This window comes from Hemibagrus wyckioides, linkage group LG19 (genome assembly GCF_019097595.1).
Source record: "Hemibagrus wyckioides isolate EC202008001 linkage group LG19, SWU_Hwy_1.0, whole genome shotgun sequence".
Taxonomy (NCBI): Eukaryota; Metazoa; Chordata; class Actinopteri; order Siluriformes; family Bagridae; genus Hemibagrus; species Hemibagrus wyckioides.
Genome location: NC_080728.1, coordinates 3,384,853 through 3,402,672, shown reverse-complemented (window position 1 = coordinate 3,402,672; position 17,820 = coordinate 3,384,853). Strand labels below are relative to the sequence as shown.

Sequence of the window (17,820 nt, the reverse complement as noted above, 5' to 3'; positions counted from 1 at the left end):
GTGAGAAATGAAAAAGGAATGGACAATATATTGCATAAGAGGCATTTCTTCTCCTTCGATCGTCTGACACCTGAAGAGACACGAAGACCTCGTCACAGTGTCCACTTTATTTGAAGGTGATGCAGGGTGATGTTCTCTGTTTCTCTCATGAATGTTTTCTCCTAAAGCGATGAAGTACAGTTCTTTAAGGTAGATCAGTGCAGCTCGGAGTGGTGGTGTGTTTATTTAGAAGGCTTGTACAGGGAAGACTGTAATTCATTTAAACACCAGACAAATATTACAAACCTGTTATAAATCACTGTAAATACTAGCAACTACAGTAATGTTTCATTATGTACTACGTGGTAGGACATTTATTTGCAACCGACATCTTAATAACGACATTAAACAATCAGAATCCATCTGTTTTTTTGCATTAAACATCACTGTGTTGGTTATGTTTACTGTTAAAGCCTCTGTCCTTCTCCATGTACGGACATTACACCAGTCAGAAATGACTGTGGAAGGCATCCTCGAGGATCCTTTACTGACTCCAGTCCAGTTCAGTTCCAGATCTATTCAGTGATCTATAATTTTCGCGCCCCCTCTGCGGGTTCAAATCCTTCCTTCTCCATTTTCTCCTTGTACTTCAGGAAGCCTCTTCGCTTGTTGAAGTACTTCACCTGTCCGTCAAACAGAAAGGACAGTAATGATTGATGTGTAAGTATAAACAGCCCATGTAACTTACCAAATGATAATATACAGGTAAAGAGCAGCAACATTTACACTCCAGGAAATAAATCAGAGCTGTCCCTGATGTTCCTCTGGCTCTGCAGGCATCTGAGTGGAGAAAGTGAGAAGGTCTTCTCTCCTCTGCTCATCCTCTCAGAGCAGCTTGTTCAAAAAGGAGAGACTAGCTGAGCCATCTACTATCTCCTCTCCTCTCAGTCTAAGGTCTTACAGAAAGATGGGAATGATTAATGAACTGAGCGATCTTTGCTGTAGGTCAGCACTTCCTTCATTCATGTTGATCAGCTGGTTATTATATCAGTGGAACACGTGACCGATAACAACACAATAAACAACTAACCTGAAACAGGAGGCTGCTTTGTTTATTTTTGGTGAGTTTTTACGTCTTTAAGAGAAAGAAAAATAAAGGAAGGACCAACGTCACTGTTACAGTTGATATAAGTGATGACCAGAGCTGTTTTACAGACTGCCTTTTAAATGAAATGTAACTACGACCCAATGAAAGTTGCTGATTTTTATTTTTCTTGTAAGAGCGGCATCTAAGTTCATGACTGATTTAACTCAATCAGGTAGATTAGGGAGAGAGTGAGTGATTGACAAAGAAGGAGAAAGAGAAAGACAGACTGGAGGGGGTGTGAGAAAGAGACAGAAAGATTGGAAAGTTGGAAGGGGGGGGTGAGAAAGAGATGAGAGGAAGAGAGAAGGGAGAGAGAGAGAGAGAGTGAGAAACAGACTGAAAAAGGAGGACAAAGAGAGGGAGAGAGAGACAGAGTAATTGAAAAAGGGGAGATAGTGACAGAGAAAAAGTGATAAAGAGAGTGAGAGAGAAGGGGGAGAGACAAAGAGATAGAAACAGAAAGAGAATCCAGACACACCTATAGCTTACATATAATGGTCACTTTAGGAGAGAAACTTAGTGTAGAGAAACGGCAGCTTGTTGTCCGGCATTAGAGAGACAGAAACACGTCACAGCCTGAGCCGCTGGATTAAACACGTACCCACTGAGCAGGACAACTGGCCTCGTATTCTTTGCGATATTTCTCGCAGGCAGCTGTGTTGTCTTGGGTGAGATCCAGGCACTTCCACAGCTCATCTCTCGCTCCCCAGCAGGCTTGCCTCTGCTTGGAGTTTGGAGCGCTCATAACTTTCCACTGGAGCCTGGAGGAACTGGTAGAAGCTGTGTGAGTGAGGCTCCTGTGAAGGGATAAATACAACTTATTAGCTGGATTAATAAAGCTACAATTATATATATATATATATATATATATATATATATATATATATATATATATATATATATATATATATATATATATATATATATATAGTATTAACTCAGTTTAAAGTAGATAAAGAGCTAAACAGGTGATCTAGAGTGTGTGAAATCAGGCAGATCTCCAGGAACTGGGTCACTAATCACTTTAAGTACTAGTAATGAAAAGCTTTAACACTTCAAATGTAAATTTTAACAATCAGTAAAATAACTGAAGGCAGTTTGTCTCCTGCCTCCGGACACAGTGGAGACATCAACAACAAATAAATAAAACCACAAACAAATCAAAACAGACCATCATTATCTAACAGCTTTCTAACTATCATCGCATATAGCTGATTGGTCAGTTAAATGTTATCTAGGCAGTGACTGGACCACCCGGGTGAGCGTTAGTTATTCTGTTAGACCAGTGTCTGATTTATTCCCCCATTGGGCCGACACTGAGCCTCAGATATTCAATTCAATTCAATTCCATTTATAGCGCCTTTTACACTGGACATTGTCTCAAAGCAGCTTTACAGAAGTAGAGTAGCAAAGAAAGGAGAAAAAAAGGAAGTTATTAAACTATTTTATCCGTAATGAGAAGACTGCAGCAACGGTGGTGAGGAAAAACTCCCTGGGATGATTTGAGGAAGAAACCTTGAGAGGAACCAGGCTCAGAAGGGAACCTCATCCTCATTTGGGTGACACTGGACAGTAAACTAATTAATGTCCTTTCAACAACAGCAACCAAGGGCCCATGAGGAACCATTAGGTCAGTGTAGTTTCTGAGTTCAAAAATCCACCAACACCGGCAGGGTTATAATGAAAAGTTACAAAGCCAACATTGGGTCAGAGTCACCTCTGGTAATAATGTCACAGTTGTCCTTTGCCAATCTTGGGACAATCTTGAGTCCACTGTCCTGTCCCGGTTAAATTCACAGAGCCAATACAAGGCAAAACGTGCAGATTTACCAGCACTGACCCAGCATCAGGTCCAACACTGTATACAGAGACCAACATATCCAACCTAAACAGATGCTGGACCCTAGCCTCGGTGACCAATATACAAAAAGTAAACATATATACAGCCCTAAATCTTACATGTACAAAGGTGAAAGCTTTTTATTGCTCTTCATACATCTTTAATTGCTACTTCCTGGTTGAACATCATCTATTAACACGTTTCCTTGTCTCTGTAATCTGGCATGTATTCCTTCATGCAGTCTCAGGAACACCTGAACTGACAGTTCCACATGGAGCCTCCTCAGGGTTAGTGGAAGCTAAGAGCAGATGCTTTTTAATAAACTTACCAATGAGAATCACATAGCAGGACGAAAGCAAAATAATTTCTGCAGCTTTAAGTCAACTGTCGTGTTTAATCTGATCCACACAGAACCAAGGACACAGCTACAACCACAAGCACATTCCTCTCGACGTCCGGCGCCGAGTGATGACGTGACTGCCAACTGCTAACTGCTAGCTGTGCATGTGCTACGTGACCGCTAGATGGCGCTGGTGTTCCTCACCTCGCTGTGATGACGCTGTTTATTATTGAGTTTTTTCCTTTATTAGCGTTATTAATGTTTAAATATTCAAAATAATCATCTTTATCTTTATTTCTGCTGCACTGATCAGTATAAACTGCTCTTTTACGTTTCCCTCATAAAGAAACAAAGAGTTAAAGTGGAAATTAACGTGCTCACTATGTCTACAAAAATTATAAATAACATATTAATTAATTAATTAATTCTACAGAAGGCCTATAAAAGCTGTGTAATAATCTAATAATAAAAAAATAATTTTAACTAAAAAGAGCAAAAGTTAAATAAATAAATAAATAAATAAAGTAATTAATTTTAAATTAAATTAATTAAACGTTTCCTATAAACCTACCTACTTTCTTTGGGTGAGCATACTGTAGCACAAATAATAGCACTCCTGCATCAAGCCATGACTTTACAGTAGAACCAGATAACCAGGGCTTATGGATACGTAGAAAGCAATGGACAACTGAAACAATGGACAACTGAAGTTCCATGTCCTTCCATCACATCTGTGATGTCCACTATGTTTGGTTGAGGGCAGTGGTGGCTCAAGTGGTTAAGGCTAAAGTGGTTGATCAGAGGATTGGGGTTCAAGCTGCCGCGAATGGGCAACTGAGCAAGGCCCTTAACCCTCTCTGCTCCAGGGGTGCTGTATCATAGCTGCCCCTGTGCTCTGACCCCAACTTCCTCAGTTGGGATATGTAAAGAAAAGAATTCCACTGTGCTGTAAAGAATGTGTGGTGATAATAAAGGCTTCTTGCCCTCAGTTCTTTCTTTAACCTTCTCCTCATTAACATAATCACTGCTTAGCTCTGAAAACAAAAACTAAAACACTCTATAGGATGTAATTCCTGTCAGTTGGCCATCTGATTGAACTGCCATGTAAAAACAGCTTGTTTTGAGTATATATATATATATATATATATATATATATATATATATATATATATATATATATATATATATATATATATATATATATATATACACACTATATTGCCAAAAGTATTTGCTCACCTGCCTTGACTCGCATATGAACTTAAGTGACATCCCATTCCTAATCCATAGGGTTCAATATGACGTCGGTCCACCCTTTGCAGCTATAACAGCTTCAACTCTTCTGGGAAGGCTGTCCACAAGGTTTAGGAGTGTGTTTATGGGAATTTTTGACCATTCTTCCAGAAGCGCATTTGTGAGGTCACACACTGATGTTGGACGAGAAGGCCTGGCTCTCAGTCTCCGCTCTAATTCATCCCAAAGGTGTTCTATCGGGTTGAGGTCAGGACTCTGTGCAGGCCAGTCAAGTTCATCCACACCAGACTCTGTCATCCATGTCTTTATGGACCTTGTTTTGTGCACTGGTGCACAGTCATGTTGGAAGAGGAAGGGGCCAGCTCCAAACTGTTCCCACAAAGTTGGGAGCATGGAATTGTCCAAAATGTCTTGGTATGCTGAAGCATTCAGAATTCCTTTCACTGGAACTAAGGGGCCAAGCCCAGCTCCTGAAAAACAACCCCACACCATAATCCCCCCTCCACCAAACTTTACACTTGGCACAATGCAGTCAGACAAGTACCGTTCTCCTGGCAACCGCCAAACCCAGACTCGTCCATCAGATTGCCAGATGGAGAAGCGCGATTCGTCACTCCAGAGAACGCGTCTCCACTGCTCTAGAGTCCAGTGGCGGCGTGCTTTACACCACTGCATCCGACACTTTGCATTGCACTTGGTGATGTATGGCTTGGATGCAGCTGCTCGGCCATGGAAACCCATTCCATGAAGCTCTCTGCACACTGTTCTTGAGCTAATCTGAAGGCCACATGAAGTTTGGAGGTCTGTAGTGATTGACTCTGCAGAAAGTTGGCGACCTCTTCGCACTATGCGCCTCAGCATCCGCTGACCCCGCTCCGTCAGTTTACGTGGCCTACCACTTCGTGGCTGAGTTGCTGTCGTTCCCAAACACTTCCACGTTCTTATAATACAGCTGACAGTTGACTGTGGAATATTTAGGAGCGAGGAAATTTCACGACTGGATTTGTTGCACAGGTGGCATCCTATCACAGTTCCACGCTGGAATTCACTGAGCTCCTGAGAGCGACCCATTCTTTCACAAATGTTTGTAAAAACAGTCTGCATGCCTAGGTGCTTGATTTTATACACCTGTGGCCATGGAAGTGATTGGAACACCTGATTCTGATTATTTGGATGGGTGAGCGAATACTTTTGGCAATATAGTGTATATATATTTAAAAAAAACTATTCATATTGAATATTTATTACTAGTGAATCTATCTGCTGCCTTGCAGATCCTGGAAAAAATCTAGACAGTGAGACCGGTCAGGGTTACACGTTTACATTTACAGCATTTATCAGAATCCCAGATATCATTCTTCTTCTACTGTAATAAAATGGGCACAAAAAAAACTCCATAAATATCAAAAATTAAATAACTATTGATAATATGGAACTGAATTTGAAATTTCCGTAGAAAGAATGAATTTTACTCACTTGTTTTAGTGTGTATCTGTGGATTGCAGGTTAAACCAGCTGCTGATTAGTTGTGTGAAAGTTCTCCTTCACTCAAAGCTAAACATACCTGTGTTTCGAGCACCATAGCTAACCCCAAGTTATTTATTATGGGTTTAATAAATAACACCATTACTCGATTCCTGAAGTCTGTTGTTAGAATCTTAGTCTTTCCTTAGTTTTCCTGGCCACAGTCGCCTCAGGTTTGCTCACTAGGGATGATTTTCCATCATTTTCTATTCCTGAAGTTCCTGTTGTTAGAATCTTAGTGCATCCTCTGACTGACTTCTTGTGGACATTTTCTGAGGAAAAATATCTCAGCTCTATCTTGTTCATCTCAGATTGCTTTTGGTCATTTATCGTTGGCACAAGAAGATTCTGGTCTGCTTCTGCTCTGTTCCTCGGCTCTGTTCACTCTCTTTCTGCTGCTGTTGATGGATTTTGTGAGAGTAAACCAATTTACGAAGTGTAACTACACACACACACACACACACACACTTGCAAATTATACGTTCAGCTTGTTTTCTGACTTCATCAAGCCTTGTTCTATTATGCAGCACAGACAAAAACAGCACAATGCAGGTCCAGTAACTGTCTGTCATGATGATGATGAACTATTCTCATGTATTTTCTCCAATCTTGGCTGGGTTCTAAATGGTTAGAGCTTTAAAAAAAATGACCTGGATGAGATTTACAATGCTGCAGTAATATTTTCACAATGCAAACTTTTTTTCATATTTGTGTTTGTGTTAAAGTGTCTGAATAGTGATTTTATTTCATTTTAATTTTATTTCTTTAGCTCTTTTAACAGTGGACATTGTCACAAAGCAGCTTTACAGAAATATATAGATTTTAAATGTATATATTTATCCCTAATGAGCAAGTCAGAGGTGATGGTGGTGAGGAAAATTCTTCCGGAGAAACCTTGACTCAAAAGGGAAGACATCCTCATCTGAGTGACACCAAAGAGTGTAATTATAAACTATTTCCCTTGTATAACTCTGCAGTATATGCTCAAAAAGTGCAATTGTGTAACCAGGAAATTCTTTCTAGTTTTAATATGACGTCTGTTTTGTTCAACTGATGGAGACTTGAGTGAAAAGCTGTTTGTTTCAATTGCAGTCCAAAGCCATCTTCATGGTGTTGGCTAGTTCTTCTAAACATTATGTATATAATAGGACGTTCAGGAGATGAACAGGACTGGCGTGTGCTGTAACCCGATGTGACAGACGTCAGTTTGTGTCACGCTGCATGAAGCTGGAGAGTTTATAATCCAGCTGATGTTACTGCGTGTCTGTTCTGCTGACAGTGATCCACTTGAATGATGTTGAAATAACACACACATTTCATAGATAACTTCTACAAGGATGAAGCCTCATTCAGCTGTCCTTTTCATCTCAGATTGCTGACACGCTCGTGTCACTTTCTTCTTTACAGCATCAGGACTCATGTGCTCTTTCACTCTTTTCGCTCAAACACTGATGCTTGCCTACAAAACTAAAAACAATCCAGCACCTCAGATCCTTCATCACTGGCTGAACTGATCCCACCATCTCTCAGGGCACAAGAAATGAGGATGAGGTTCCCTTGGGTTCAACCTAAATGAGGATGAGGTTCCCTTGGGTTCAACCTAAATGAGGATGAGGTTCCCTTGGCTTCAACCCAAATGAGGATGAGATTCCCTTTTGAGTCTGGTTCCTCTCAAGGTTTCTTCCTCATACTATCTAAGGGAGTGTTTTCCTTGCCACAGTTCCTTAGGCTTGCTCACTAGGGATGATTTTGTCTAACATCTAGGACATTATGTTTCTTATATTTCTTACGTTCTGTAAAGCTGCTTTGAGACAATGTTCATTGTTCAAAGCGCTATACAAATAAAATTGAATTGATAATTGAAAGAAAGACCTACATGGAGACTCTTCTCTCTCCTGGTGGTGCAATTCACTTCCCTTAGATGTCCAAAGAGCTGAGACTAAAATGGAAATACTGCAATTTTAATGAAATTTAATTAAAAAATGATTTTGTCTGTGTTGACTTTTCTTGCTGACCTAATGAACCAGCACCAGGATGTATTCACTGATAAAGATTCCAAAGCTTCATTAAGTAGCTGTGGATAAAGAGTCTGCCAAATGCCATAAATATAAAAGTAATCCACTCTCTGAATTCAGTCAGTTGAACCGTATCATTGTGCAGCTTTCATAAATCTTCAATGCAAAATCTGTATAAATACTGTATATATTTTTTTAAAGAGATAAAGTATCTGTTTCTATACTGAGTTGAGATGCTGTCTAGTATAAATTATGAACATCCTTGCAGGTGACCTGCTTTCAGTTAGCCCTTTTCTTCTGCTCATTTACCCCCGAGTGGCATGTGGCATTTATTTAGTGGGTCTTTTACAGTTCCTACTCAGTGAGGCAACAGAAGTGTTTACTGAAGTGCAGGAGTCTAACTCAGAATTTCTGACCTCAGACTAGCAAAAAATAAATAAATAAATAAAATAAAATAAAATAAAATAAAATAAAAAAACAAATAAATAAAACAAACTCAGGGAGATGGTCTCCTAGTTTGGTCTCCTCAAACCCGAGTTCAGGAAGTGACATCGCATCAACACTTCATTACTTCATTATGTCTTTGTTTTTTTGGTATTTGTCTCTATCTGGTGCAGACAGATTCCACCAGACTTTCACATCATGGGAAGTGACAGTTATATTCTGTATCACTGCCGACAGCACATCCGAACGCATGGTCAGAACCCGTGTGCTCCCATTTTCAGGGTTATTTGAGGAAAGACAACACGAATCAACCTCGCAGAGCTCCAGCACGGTGCAGTGTTCAGAGTACACGCACACAATGGCCTTTATACAGAGGTAAAAGAAGCCGTATCAAAAGAGCTCAAACAAAAATGCTTTCTTGAAAGAGAAGTAAGGAGGCTGAATAAATTACAGCTAATCTCAGTTCAATTATGTAAATGTATGCGAAAGGATAACAGGAAAGAGCATGTTTGTGTGCGCTAGGGTTAAAACACAAGACACTTTCAGTTTTCAGTCTTTGTGACGTGGCTCGATAAAGGAAATGGACTTGGATCAGGCACAAAATTCATTCATTCATCTTTATTAACTGGTTGGCACCCAGTCCATGATGTCCCCCTGGGATAGACTCCAGATTTCCCATGACCCTTTGTAGGAAACTGGATAGATAGATGGATCTTTATTAACTGGTTTATTCTGCCCATGGGACTATCGCCTTTGTATTTCAGGACACACATTAGACACACCTAGAGACAGTTTATTGTAGCTAATCTATCTGTTTTTGGACATTGGGAGGCAACAGTACAGCCTGAAGGAAATGCACAGAGACACTAACCTGAGCTCAGGATAAAACCCGTGCCCCTGATGCCCTGAGGCGGAGAAGCAACCTGCTGCACCACCATGCAACTATAGAGACTATGGCAACTATTTAAACTATGCATCATTAATTAAAATGTAGTCCAAATAGCCAAGGCTATAGACATTGTGCTAGCTATCAAGTATCAAATGCCTACTTAAGCAAACTATTTTACTCCACAAATTCTACTTTATGTAAATCTCAGAGCTAAGCCAAGCTGCACAATGGAGCTTTTTATAAGAAGAGGCATGAAGGAGGAGATGGTGAGGATGATTCCAAGAGCCTTGGTTAAAAAAAAGAAAGAAAAAGCAAGGCCTAAAGGACTCCATGGAAACAAAGGATTTCTTGGAAAATGGAAATCAAATGAGGGTAACATTTTATATATAAACTTGAGAACTGTACAAAACCTGTGTTAGGCAGCACTCTGTGGTTTCTGGAGAAGAGGGAATGTGATTGTTTTGTTATTTCTGTTCATGATCATGATCAATAGTATGTAAGCTAGATGTCATCATTTTCTTCTTCTTCTTCTTCTTCTTCAGTATTTTCTGTCCTTATCTGAACAGAGAGGAATTCTGCTTTTTTCTTCTCCTCTGTAATAAGAGGAACAAGCATTTCTTGGTCACGGTCTCTGTACTGATACTCAGTTACTCCCCAGCAAATATTTCTCATAACAGTGTTATAGTCATCGTTAGAGGCTTTTATCACCATCTGACTCGAACTGCACTGCAGACTCTACATGTACTTGTGTACATTTTAAATAAATACTTAAACTTCCTGTCGCAGCTGGGGAGTCGATTGCCTGATGGACGCATTTTCAGTTTTCATAAAGATGGAGGCAGAGGCGAGGGTCACGGGTGAAGGTCCTGCAAACAGGAAAGACTCAGCAAAGCAAACATGTAAATCTAAAGAGAGGCAAAAAAACCCAACAACAACCAGGAATAACATACACTGAGGAAAAAAGCTGAGGAGTGTAAACACAAACTCCACAGCTTCACAGCTGGATGAGTGTTTAGATAGGTGCAGGTGTAATTGTGAACATGAGCAGGCCATGGCTTCTGCAATTTGTAGTCTGGAGAGGCCAGGTTTGTAGACTGCAGTGCATTCTGGGAAATGGAGTTCATGGTCCTGACACTTCAAGCTGGTTGTCTATCTATCAGCTGCAAGGATTTGTAATCCACTGATTGTTTTCTTAAAATGAATTGCACAGAGCATAATAACAACCCAAATGGACGCACAATGTAACTGATTAAAACTTCATTAATTGTGAGATTTTATCACTGTTGTGAACATTTTTTGCAGTAAAAACATAAAGTCTCGACACAGCTGTAATCCTGTGGTATCTTCCTCCCCATCAGCCCTGGAAGCTACGCTCCTGCTACTGACACACACGAGGATTTTTGTGCTAAAATTCATTTTGTTGTGAATGAACACACTTTCTATTTTATCTTTTTAAACACAGCTAAAATTTCCAGCAGAGTGAATACCTGGAGCTTAGCCACAGACGTGCATAATAAGAGGAAAATCCCGAGCGATTACAAATCCCCAACAGGTTTTAGTGAACACAAAAATAAGCATGCATCACAGACTAACAGCTTATTCATAAGCTAACAAATAACACCAAATCTAACAGAACCCTGGCATGGAGGTTTAAATGAATTCATGGGTGCTGCAGTGCCATGCAGTGATAATACTGCATTAATGCTTCACATTTCTTTAACTGAGCCTCATCGTTGCCTTTCCCTTCCTCACTGCCTCACTTCATTTCAACATTCCAAGAAAGCAAGAAAGAGATGCAAGGACGAAGTGAGAAGCAAAGGAATTGAAAACAAACACATGAGACATCTCTGATCACTCTCTCATTGACAGATTTCCCAGCTGAATGACCTGAATCACAGATCTGACTATTCAGGGAACAGATTACACACTGAATAAACTCTGATTAAAAGTATTACTGCAACATTATTGTATTACGCTGCCTCATAAGGCATAAAAATTGATTTTTGTCTATGATTTTATTTGTGTTTATTAAACCACTATGATTCATTGGATATTTTAAGATAAGATAAGATCAGGTAAGATAGGACTTTATTAATCCCACAGGAAATTGTTTTGCCAGAGACTGCTTCAGATTACAAGAGAAATAAATTGAAATTAAATATAACAAAAAAAATTATATATAATATAATTATGTATAATAATAATCTATATACACAAATGTATTCAGAAGTACAAAATGTACGTAAAAATATAAATGAAATATAAATGAAAAATAAATGAAATACTCTATAGGTACAAAATGCGTCCAAAAGTACTATTTTATGGTTCTGATTATTGTTTAATTTATTAATATATTGTCATGTTATTACTATAACCACAGGAAGCACCTGAGAAGTCTTTCCTTAAGAGAATTTGATTTCCAGGGAACAGGATAAAGGATGTAGGATCAATGAATAAAGGAGGTATCAGTTAGAGCACATGCTTATCTGTTTTTAGTTAATATGTAGACACTAGAAATTTGCATGCACTCCTTCTTCTAGTTACTGTATCCTGTTTTATATACACTCATGTTCCACTTCATTAGAAACCCTTTATTGCTCCTTTATTGCTCCTTTATGCAGTTGTGTAATCATGTGGCTTGATGCATAAATCCATGCAGATACAGGTCAAAAGCTCAGGTTAATGTTCACATCAAACATCAGACCGAAGAAAATATCTGATCTCTGTGACGCTAATCATAGCATGGTAGATGGTTTAAGTATTTCAAAAATCAATGATCTCCTGGGATTTTCACATACAGAAGTTTCTAGAGTTCACAAGGAATGGTGCAGTAAAGAAAAAAACATCCAGCGAAGCTGCAGTTCTGTGGGCGGAATAACAGAGGTCAGTGTATGGATATAGTAAGTTGTGTAATCACTTTTTACAGCTGTGGTGAGCAGAAAAGCATCTCAGCATGAACAGAACATACGTAGAAGCCTTGAGGTGGAACAGCAGAAGACCTCATCAGGATCCACTCCTATCAGCCATTAACAGGAATCTGAGGCGACTGCGAGCACAGACTCACCCACACTAAACAGCTGAAGATTAGCCCTTTACAGCCACAGATATAAATAATAAATTAATTAAATAATTTATGCAATATTTCTAAAATACACACGTGGACAAAACTGGTGGTATCCTTCTATTAAAGAAAGAAAAACCCACAGTGGTCACTGGCATAAAGTCACTGTTTTCTGCTCCACTGCCTCACCCGGATCCAGCTACTCCAGTTCCTGGACTTCACCTGCACCCTCGCTCCCCCTCCCTCACCTGTCTACTCACGCTGCTGCACTAATTGCCTGATGAGATTCACCTGTGTGTCTTCTCTCCCATATAAGCAGCTACACTAGACCTGTGACTCTGCCAGGTCGTGCTTTGTGCTAGAGAGTCAACACCTTTGAACCTTAACCTAAATCTGGACCTGACCTGTAAACCTGTGTGCTTCTGACCCCTGCTATGTTTTCTGACCTGTCTTTTGCATGATCTCTGTCAGCCATGAGTACCTGAAAGACCCTCGAACTGAACTATTATGAACTAAGGCTTGGATCCTGATTTAACCCTGAAAAATTGTTCTGACCGATTAACCTGGTTCTGACCCCTGCCTGTATTATCGGACCTGAATTCTCTCTGCCTGCCTGCCTCTCTGTTTATACCCTTCGGAATATATACTCACCTGAGGATACTCATCTGTCTGCCATCTTCGACCTCCTCAGTACCCACTTGCCTGTCCTCAGCTCCAGCACAACTTCACTACTGTTCTCTGGGTTCACTCACCAAGATGCTGACGATTGAGTACCATAGTTAGAGAGAGACTCTGCCATGTTCTGAAAACCTCCACTAACTCCGTCTCCTGTGTTTAGACCACTGCTGTTACCACCTGCACAGGCTGATACTCACCCTGAAGACGGTGCATTTAATACTTATTGTTCAATAAACCTTTTGCCTTCTTCACTCCTGGTGTTCTCGGTTTCAAGGAGTCCTCAAAAACCCAGATATAAGCAATTACACATAGCTTGAAACTGATGAAAGGAATAATAAATAAAAATGTACTGAAAATTGACTAATGAAAATCAGACATTGCTTTTGAAGTGTGGTTTAACAGAAGCCTTTAAACAAAACTAATGAAACTGGCCTTGACAAAAATCATGGTACCCTTAATATTTTGTTGCACAACGATTTGAGGCAATCACTGCAATCAGGTGATTTCTGTAACAATGAGACTTCAGCGCCTGTCCACAGGTATTTTAGTCCACTCCTCTATGAGCAAACTGCTCCAGCTGTCTCAGATGCTTCTGCTGAACCACAATTCAAAAGCAATGTCTGATTTTCTGTAGTCAATTTTTAGTACATTTTTATTTATTATTCTTTTGTCAGTTTCAAGTTATTTCAGAGACCGTTGTGGGTTTTTCTTTCTTTGGAAGAATGGTAGAGTGCCACCCATTTTTTCCATGTGTGTATCTGCACCTACTCTTTTTTTAATTTATTTATTTTTTATTTTATTGTTGGTTAAATCGTGTCTGTCTGTGTGCTGTGACTCTTACGGTGATGTGAGTGTTGTTAATGTGCAGCAAAGATGGAGCAGTTTTTGTTTAGAATCATTTGGAAAAATCAACTATTCACATCTGGACACACCTTCACATGTGTATGTGTAGGGGTGTGTGTGTGTAAGATGTTTCTTTATAGAAGATGTTTCTTTACCTAATACATTTGTAAAGAAGATTTTGACTGAAATGGGTGACATTGGGTGTTTCATTAAATGAAAAAAAAAAAAAAGCCCTCATATAGATAATAAATGCCCCTGAAAATCAATTTCATCAAGAAATCATTCATTTCAGCTCCTGGATAGTATCATAATTCAAAAATAACCAGTTTAGTGAGTGAAAATATATTTCAATTAACGCTGATTGAATTTAAAGGATCTAACCGGAGCAGTAAATGGAAGAATGAAAGGATAACCGCTGCATTGACATTTCTGCAATGTGGTCTAGATTTCTGATCCTGGTTAATGGATCTCCACCCTCACTCCCGCCTACTTCAGAGCAGCAAGCCATGTCAATGTGTGTTGTGCTGGATGCTGGATGCTGGATGTGGAAAAGCGCTTGTGATCGTTTGGTAGCAGCGGATCAGTGGGAAGTGCAGAGAAGGAGCTGGATGAGTTTATGACCCGGTTGGCGAACCATATCAGCAACACACACACACACACACACACACACACACGCGCTCTCTCTCTCTCTCTCTCTCTCTCTCTCTGTGTGTGTGGATTGCTGTGTGGCGTGGAATACAGAGTGAGAGGATCGACATGGAGCTTGTGTAGGTAGCATCCTCACAGGCAGCTCGCCGTCTCTGCTTTTATCGCTCTCCACTCGCCCGACTTCAAACCCCATCTCTCCACAATGTCTGGGATCAACATCTGCTTTTGCCTTCTAATCTCTCAGCTGTGCATCATGTGGTCAGCAGGTAAGAACCTGTGCATCTGGATTACAGACGTCAAGACGCAGGAGTCTGTGCTGTCAGTTCATTTGCCACTAGTTAAATATCTTATTGCATAATTTAAACTTTTTATTTAATGATTAATATTATTGCAGTGCAGCATGAAGTGAACTCATTTATTTCCACCTGTTCCATGCAGTGACATTTTTTTTTTTGGGATGTTTTGCTTCTGTTTTAGCTCTAAAATGAATATATTTATTTCTAGCTTTAGATGAAATTGGTCATGTTTACAAATTCATTTTACATGGATGAATTTCTGAAACCCACAGACCATCATCATCGTCATGAAAAAACCTAAACAAACAAACAACAAAAACAGTATCCTCTCCGCATTCCCGCAAGCACTCAGGCCTGTAATGCACTCATTTGTCAGTCCTTGTTGATGTTCAGGAGCTTCTTGTCTTCAGTAAGCTAAACACAGCTCCGGCTTAAGTTGTACACTTGTTTTTCCTTTTTTTAAGAACATCCTAAACAGCTGCACAGCTGCCTCCAGGCAAATGTGTTTTGAGATCAGAGAGCTTATGTTGACTTGCTGTTAATAATCACATCATCACTCCTCCTTTCCTTTTCTTTTTTTTTCTCCAGACATATGAGGCATTTTATTCATTTCTCCGCAGTGCATGCATATATTAAGCTGCTTCGTGAGATTTTCCAGTCGTTTACATTCGGGATGAACGTCTTTCTGAAACAATCTGACTTTTCATCTTTGTTAGTCAGTGTTGTGGAGTTCATGCTCAGAAAGAAAGATTCCCTCTCAAACTCTTAAAGGGTCTGGGAAAACACCGACAGTCCCTTTAGAATGCTGATATTTCTTACGTATTTATTAGAGTTTAAAAACAGCAGCGGAATCCTGACTCTGTATCTAAAATTGACTCCAGTAAAGAATGAGCTGCTTTGTGTATGAACGCGATGATGCAGTAACGTAACTGTACAGCTGGCCATGTGTCAACTGGGCAGCCAGCTGTCCAGTGACTTACAGCTTCCCAGACATTCCCTACTTTAATGTCACAGGCAGTGTTTCATTTCCAGTCTGAAGTGTGGGAATTCACAACCTGTTTGTGGGCACACTACACTATTCTTAATGGAGGAAGCACTTTAATCTGGTGCAGGCCAGCCTTTTCCAGGACAGAAGCATGACCAATCAGACTGTAGCTGTCCAGGTCTTAATCCAATTCAATTTAATTCAATTTTATTTCTGTCACGCTTTTAATAACGGGCATTGTCACAAAGTAGCTTTCAAGAAGCAATCAGGATATAAATGATACATTCATATAGGCGAGAATGACAATGAGACTGGACAGTGTGATTATAAATCATTTCCCTTCTGTAACTAGAGAGAGAGAAAGAGAGAGAGAGCAAGTGAAATAATATTCTATATAGTGGCTATACTGTGTGTTTGGCTCGATGGTGCATATCATGGTGTTAATGCCATCTGCTGGAATGAAGGGAAGCGTCGTCTACCATCTGCTCGTTAACTCTTAGCCTCTGCTTCAACACTCATATAATGATCCATCAGCACCACCAACAACAAAAAAATTGGGGTCATCTAAAATAATTAATATCAGGTCAGTAACAATACTCCAGAGGGTTCCCAGATTTACTGCAGTGTTTTAGTTTGTTTGTAAGCTGCCACATGCTATACCACTTAACCCACTGTAAATGTGTGCTTATTGTTCTGTGAACCGTACAATAAGGAGGCTGTAGGAGAGGTACGAGGGCACGTGAGTATCAGGGAGCATCTGTCTCATTCATTGCTCGTTCATGTCATATTGCATTCGCCTGACCTTTTCAAACGTTTAATATCACAGGAAACGTAATTCACTTTTCCCTGGAAGGTGGAGATGGATATTCCCATGACAGCCCCAGCAGCATGCGCTCACTCAATTTATCTGAACACTTGTAACACAACCATGACTTATCCACATCAGAGAAAATGACCCATAGTGTCATGAAGTTCATGAATGAACACTGCACATGTACCTTAAAAATCTGTGTAGATATCTAGACTTTCTCAGGAATATCTCAGCTCTGATGGTGAAAGTCACTTTGAAACCTTCATCTTTCAGCAGCTCCGTCCGTCCTTTAGCTGCGATCGAGGGTGAGAAAGCGCGCTATATTTGTCTCTAAAGAAAGCCGCCAAGACTTTTTTCATATGCGCTGAATATTTCATAGGAGTATCTCCATGAAGAGCTGCGTTATGGTCTCAACCTGGTGCAGTTCTCTAGCCTCCGTGGCTTTGCCCTACATCATATTTGGCAGCGTGAGCTGAACGTTCACGGCTAGAAATAAACAAAACAAGGAAAGGAAAGCTTTCAGTCTTATTTAGCCGACACCCGAGGATCGACAGAAAGAATGCTATTAGCATAAAACCTCATCTTATTATTTTTAGATCGTTTTTCGAATGACCTGTCTTCATAATCGGGTCCACAGGATTATATAATCAGCAGCTGTGGTTATTGATTTATTGCTTGAAGACCATGGGATGAGATGCAGCCTGGAGCAATAAAATTACACGGATTACATGGATTTATGTCATATTAAGACTTTCATTTTACTAAATATAACCATTTTATCCCCTAAACATGATCTCCAGTCACACGTGGCACTCAGGAGCAGCTCACTTGAACCTCGACACGCGATCAGTGTCTGACGCTTGATTGTTGTGTTTTTGGTCACGCCTGGCAGTCATTTCTGATAGAAGAAGGTTTTACCATTTCACTACCACGGCAGATTCATGATACAGATGCTAGATGAAACCTACATTGTGCACTATGTCTGTTGCCATGGCAGCATCAACCAGTGTTATGAAACACACTCTTGAATTTTTGATTGAGTCGTATTCCACGCCGTCTCTGGGAG

The 17,820-nt window shown here is 40.0% G+C and overlaps 2 protein-coding genes across 5 annotated transcripts in view; one reads left to right on the top strand and one right to left on the bottom strand.

Moving 5' to 3' along the window:
• Positions 1-92: 92 nt before the first annotated feature.
• LOC131370046 (cytochrome c oxidase assembly factor 6 homolog) lies at positions 93-3,434 on the bottom strand. The gene is made up of 3 exons (XM_058417077.1): positions 3,295-3,434; positions 1,728-1,923; positions 93-662 (listed from the first exon to the last, which is right to left on the bottom strand). Exons 2-3 carry the CDS (start codon positions 1,869-1,871, stop codon positions 567-569), a joined length of 240 nt encoding a protein of 79 aa, XP_058273060.1. The 5' UTR covers positions 1,872-1,923; positions 3,295-3,434; the 3' UTR covers positions 93-566.
• An 11,243-nt stretch (positions 3,435-14,677) lies between these two features.
• ptprz1b (protein tyrosine phosphatase receptor type Z1b) overlaps positions 14,678-17,820 on the top strand; it is a 41,604-nt gene continuing 38,461 nt past the window's right edge. For 3 of the 4 annotated variants that reach the window (XM_058416988.1, XM_058416987.1, XM_058416986.1), the window contains exon 1: positions 14,678-14,928. In XM_058416988.1, the coding sequence (XP_058272971.1) occupies positions 14,865-14,928 (64 nt within the window). In that variant the 5' untranslated portion in view covers positions 14,678-14,864. The remainder of the gene's footprint in view (positions 14,929-17,820) is intronic. The other variant, XM_058416985.1, reaches the window with a different exon arrangement.

What these genes read in the sequence shown, in the direction of transcription:
- LOC131370046 (XM_058417077.1), bottom strand. Translation starts at nt 1,871, where the DNA reads ATGAGCGCTCCAAACTCCAAGCAGAGGCAAGCCTGCTGGGGAGCGAGA. An exon ending in CCAGTTGTCCTGCTCAGTGG is followed by an intron (nt 663 to 1,727) that starts GTACGTGTTTAA and finishes TTTGACGGACAG; the next exon opens with GTGAAGTACTTCAACAAGCG.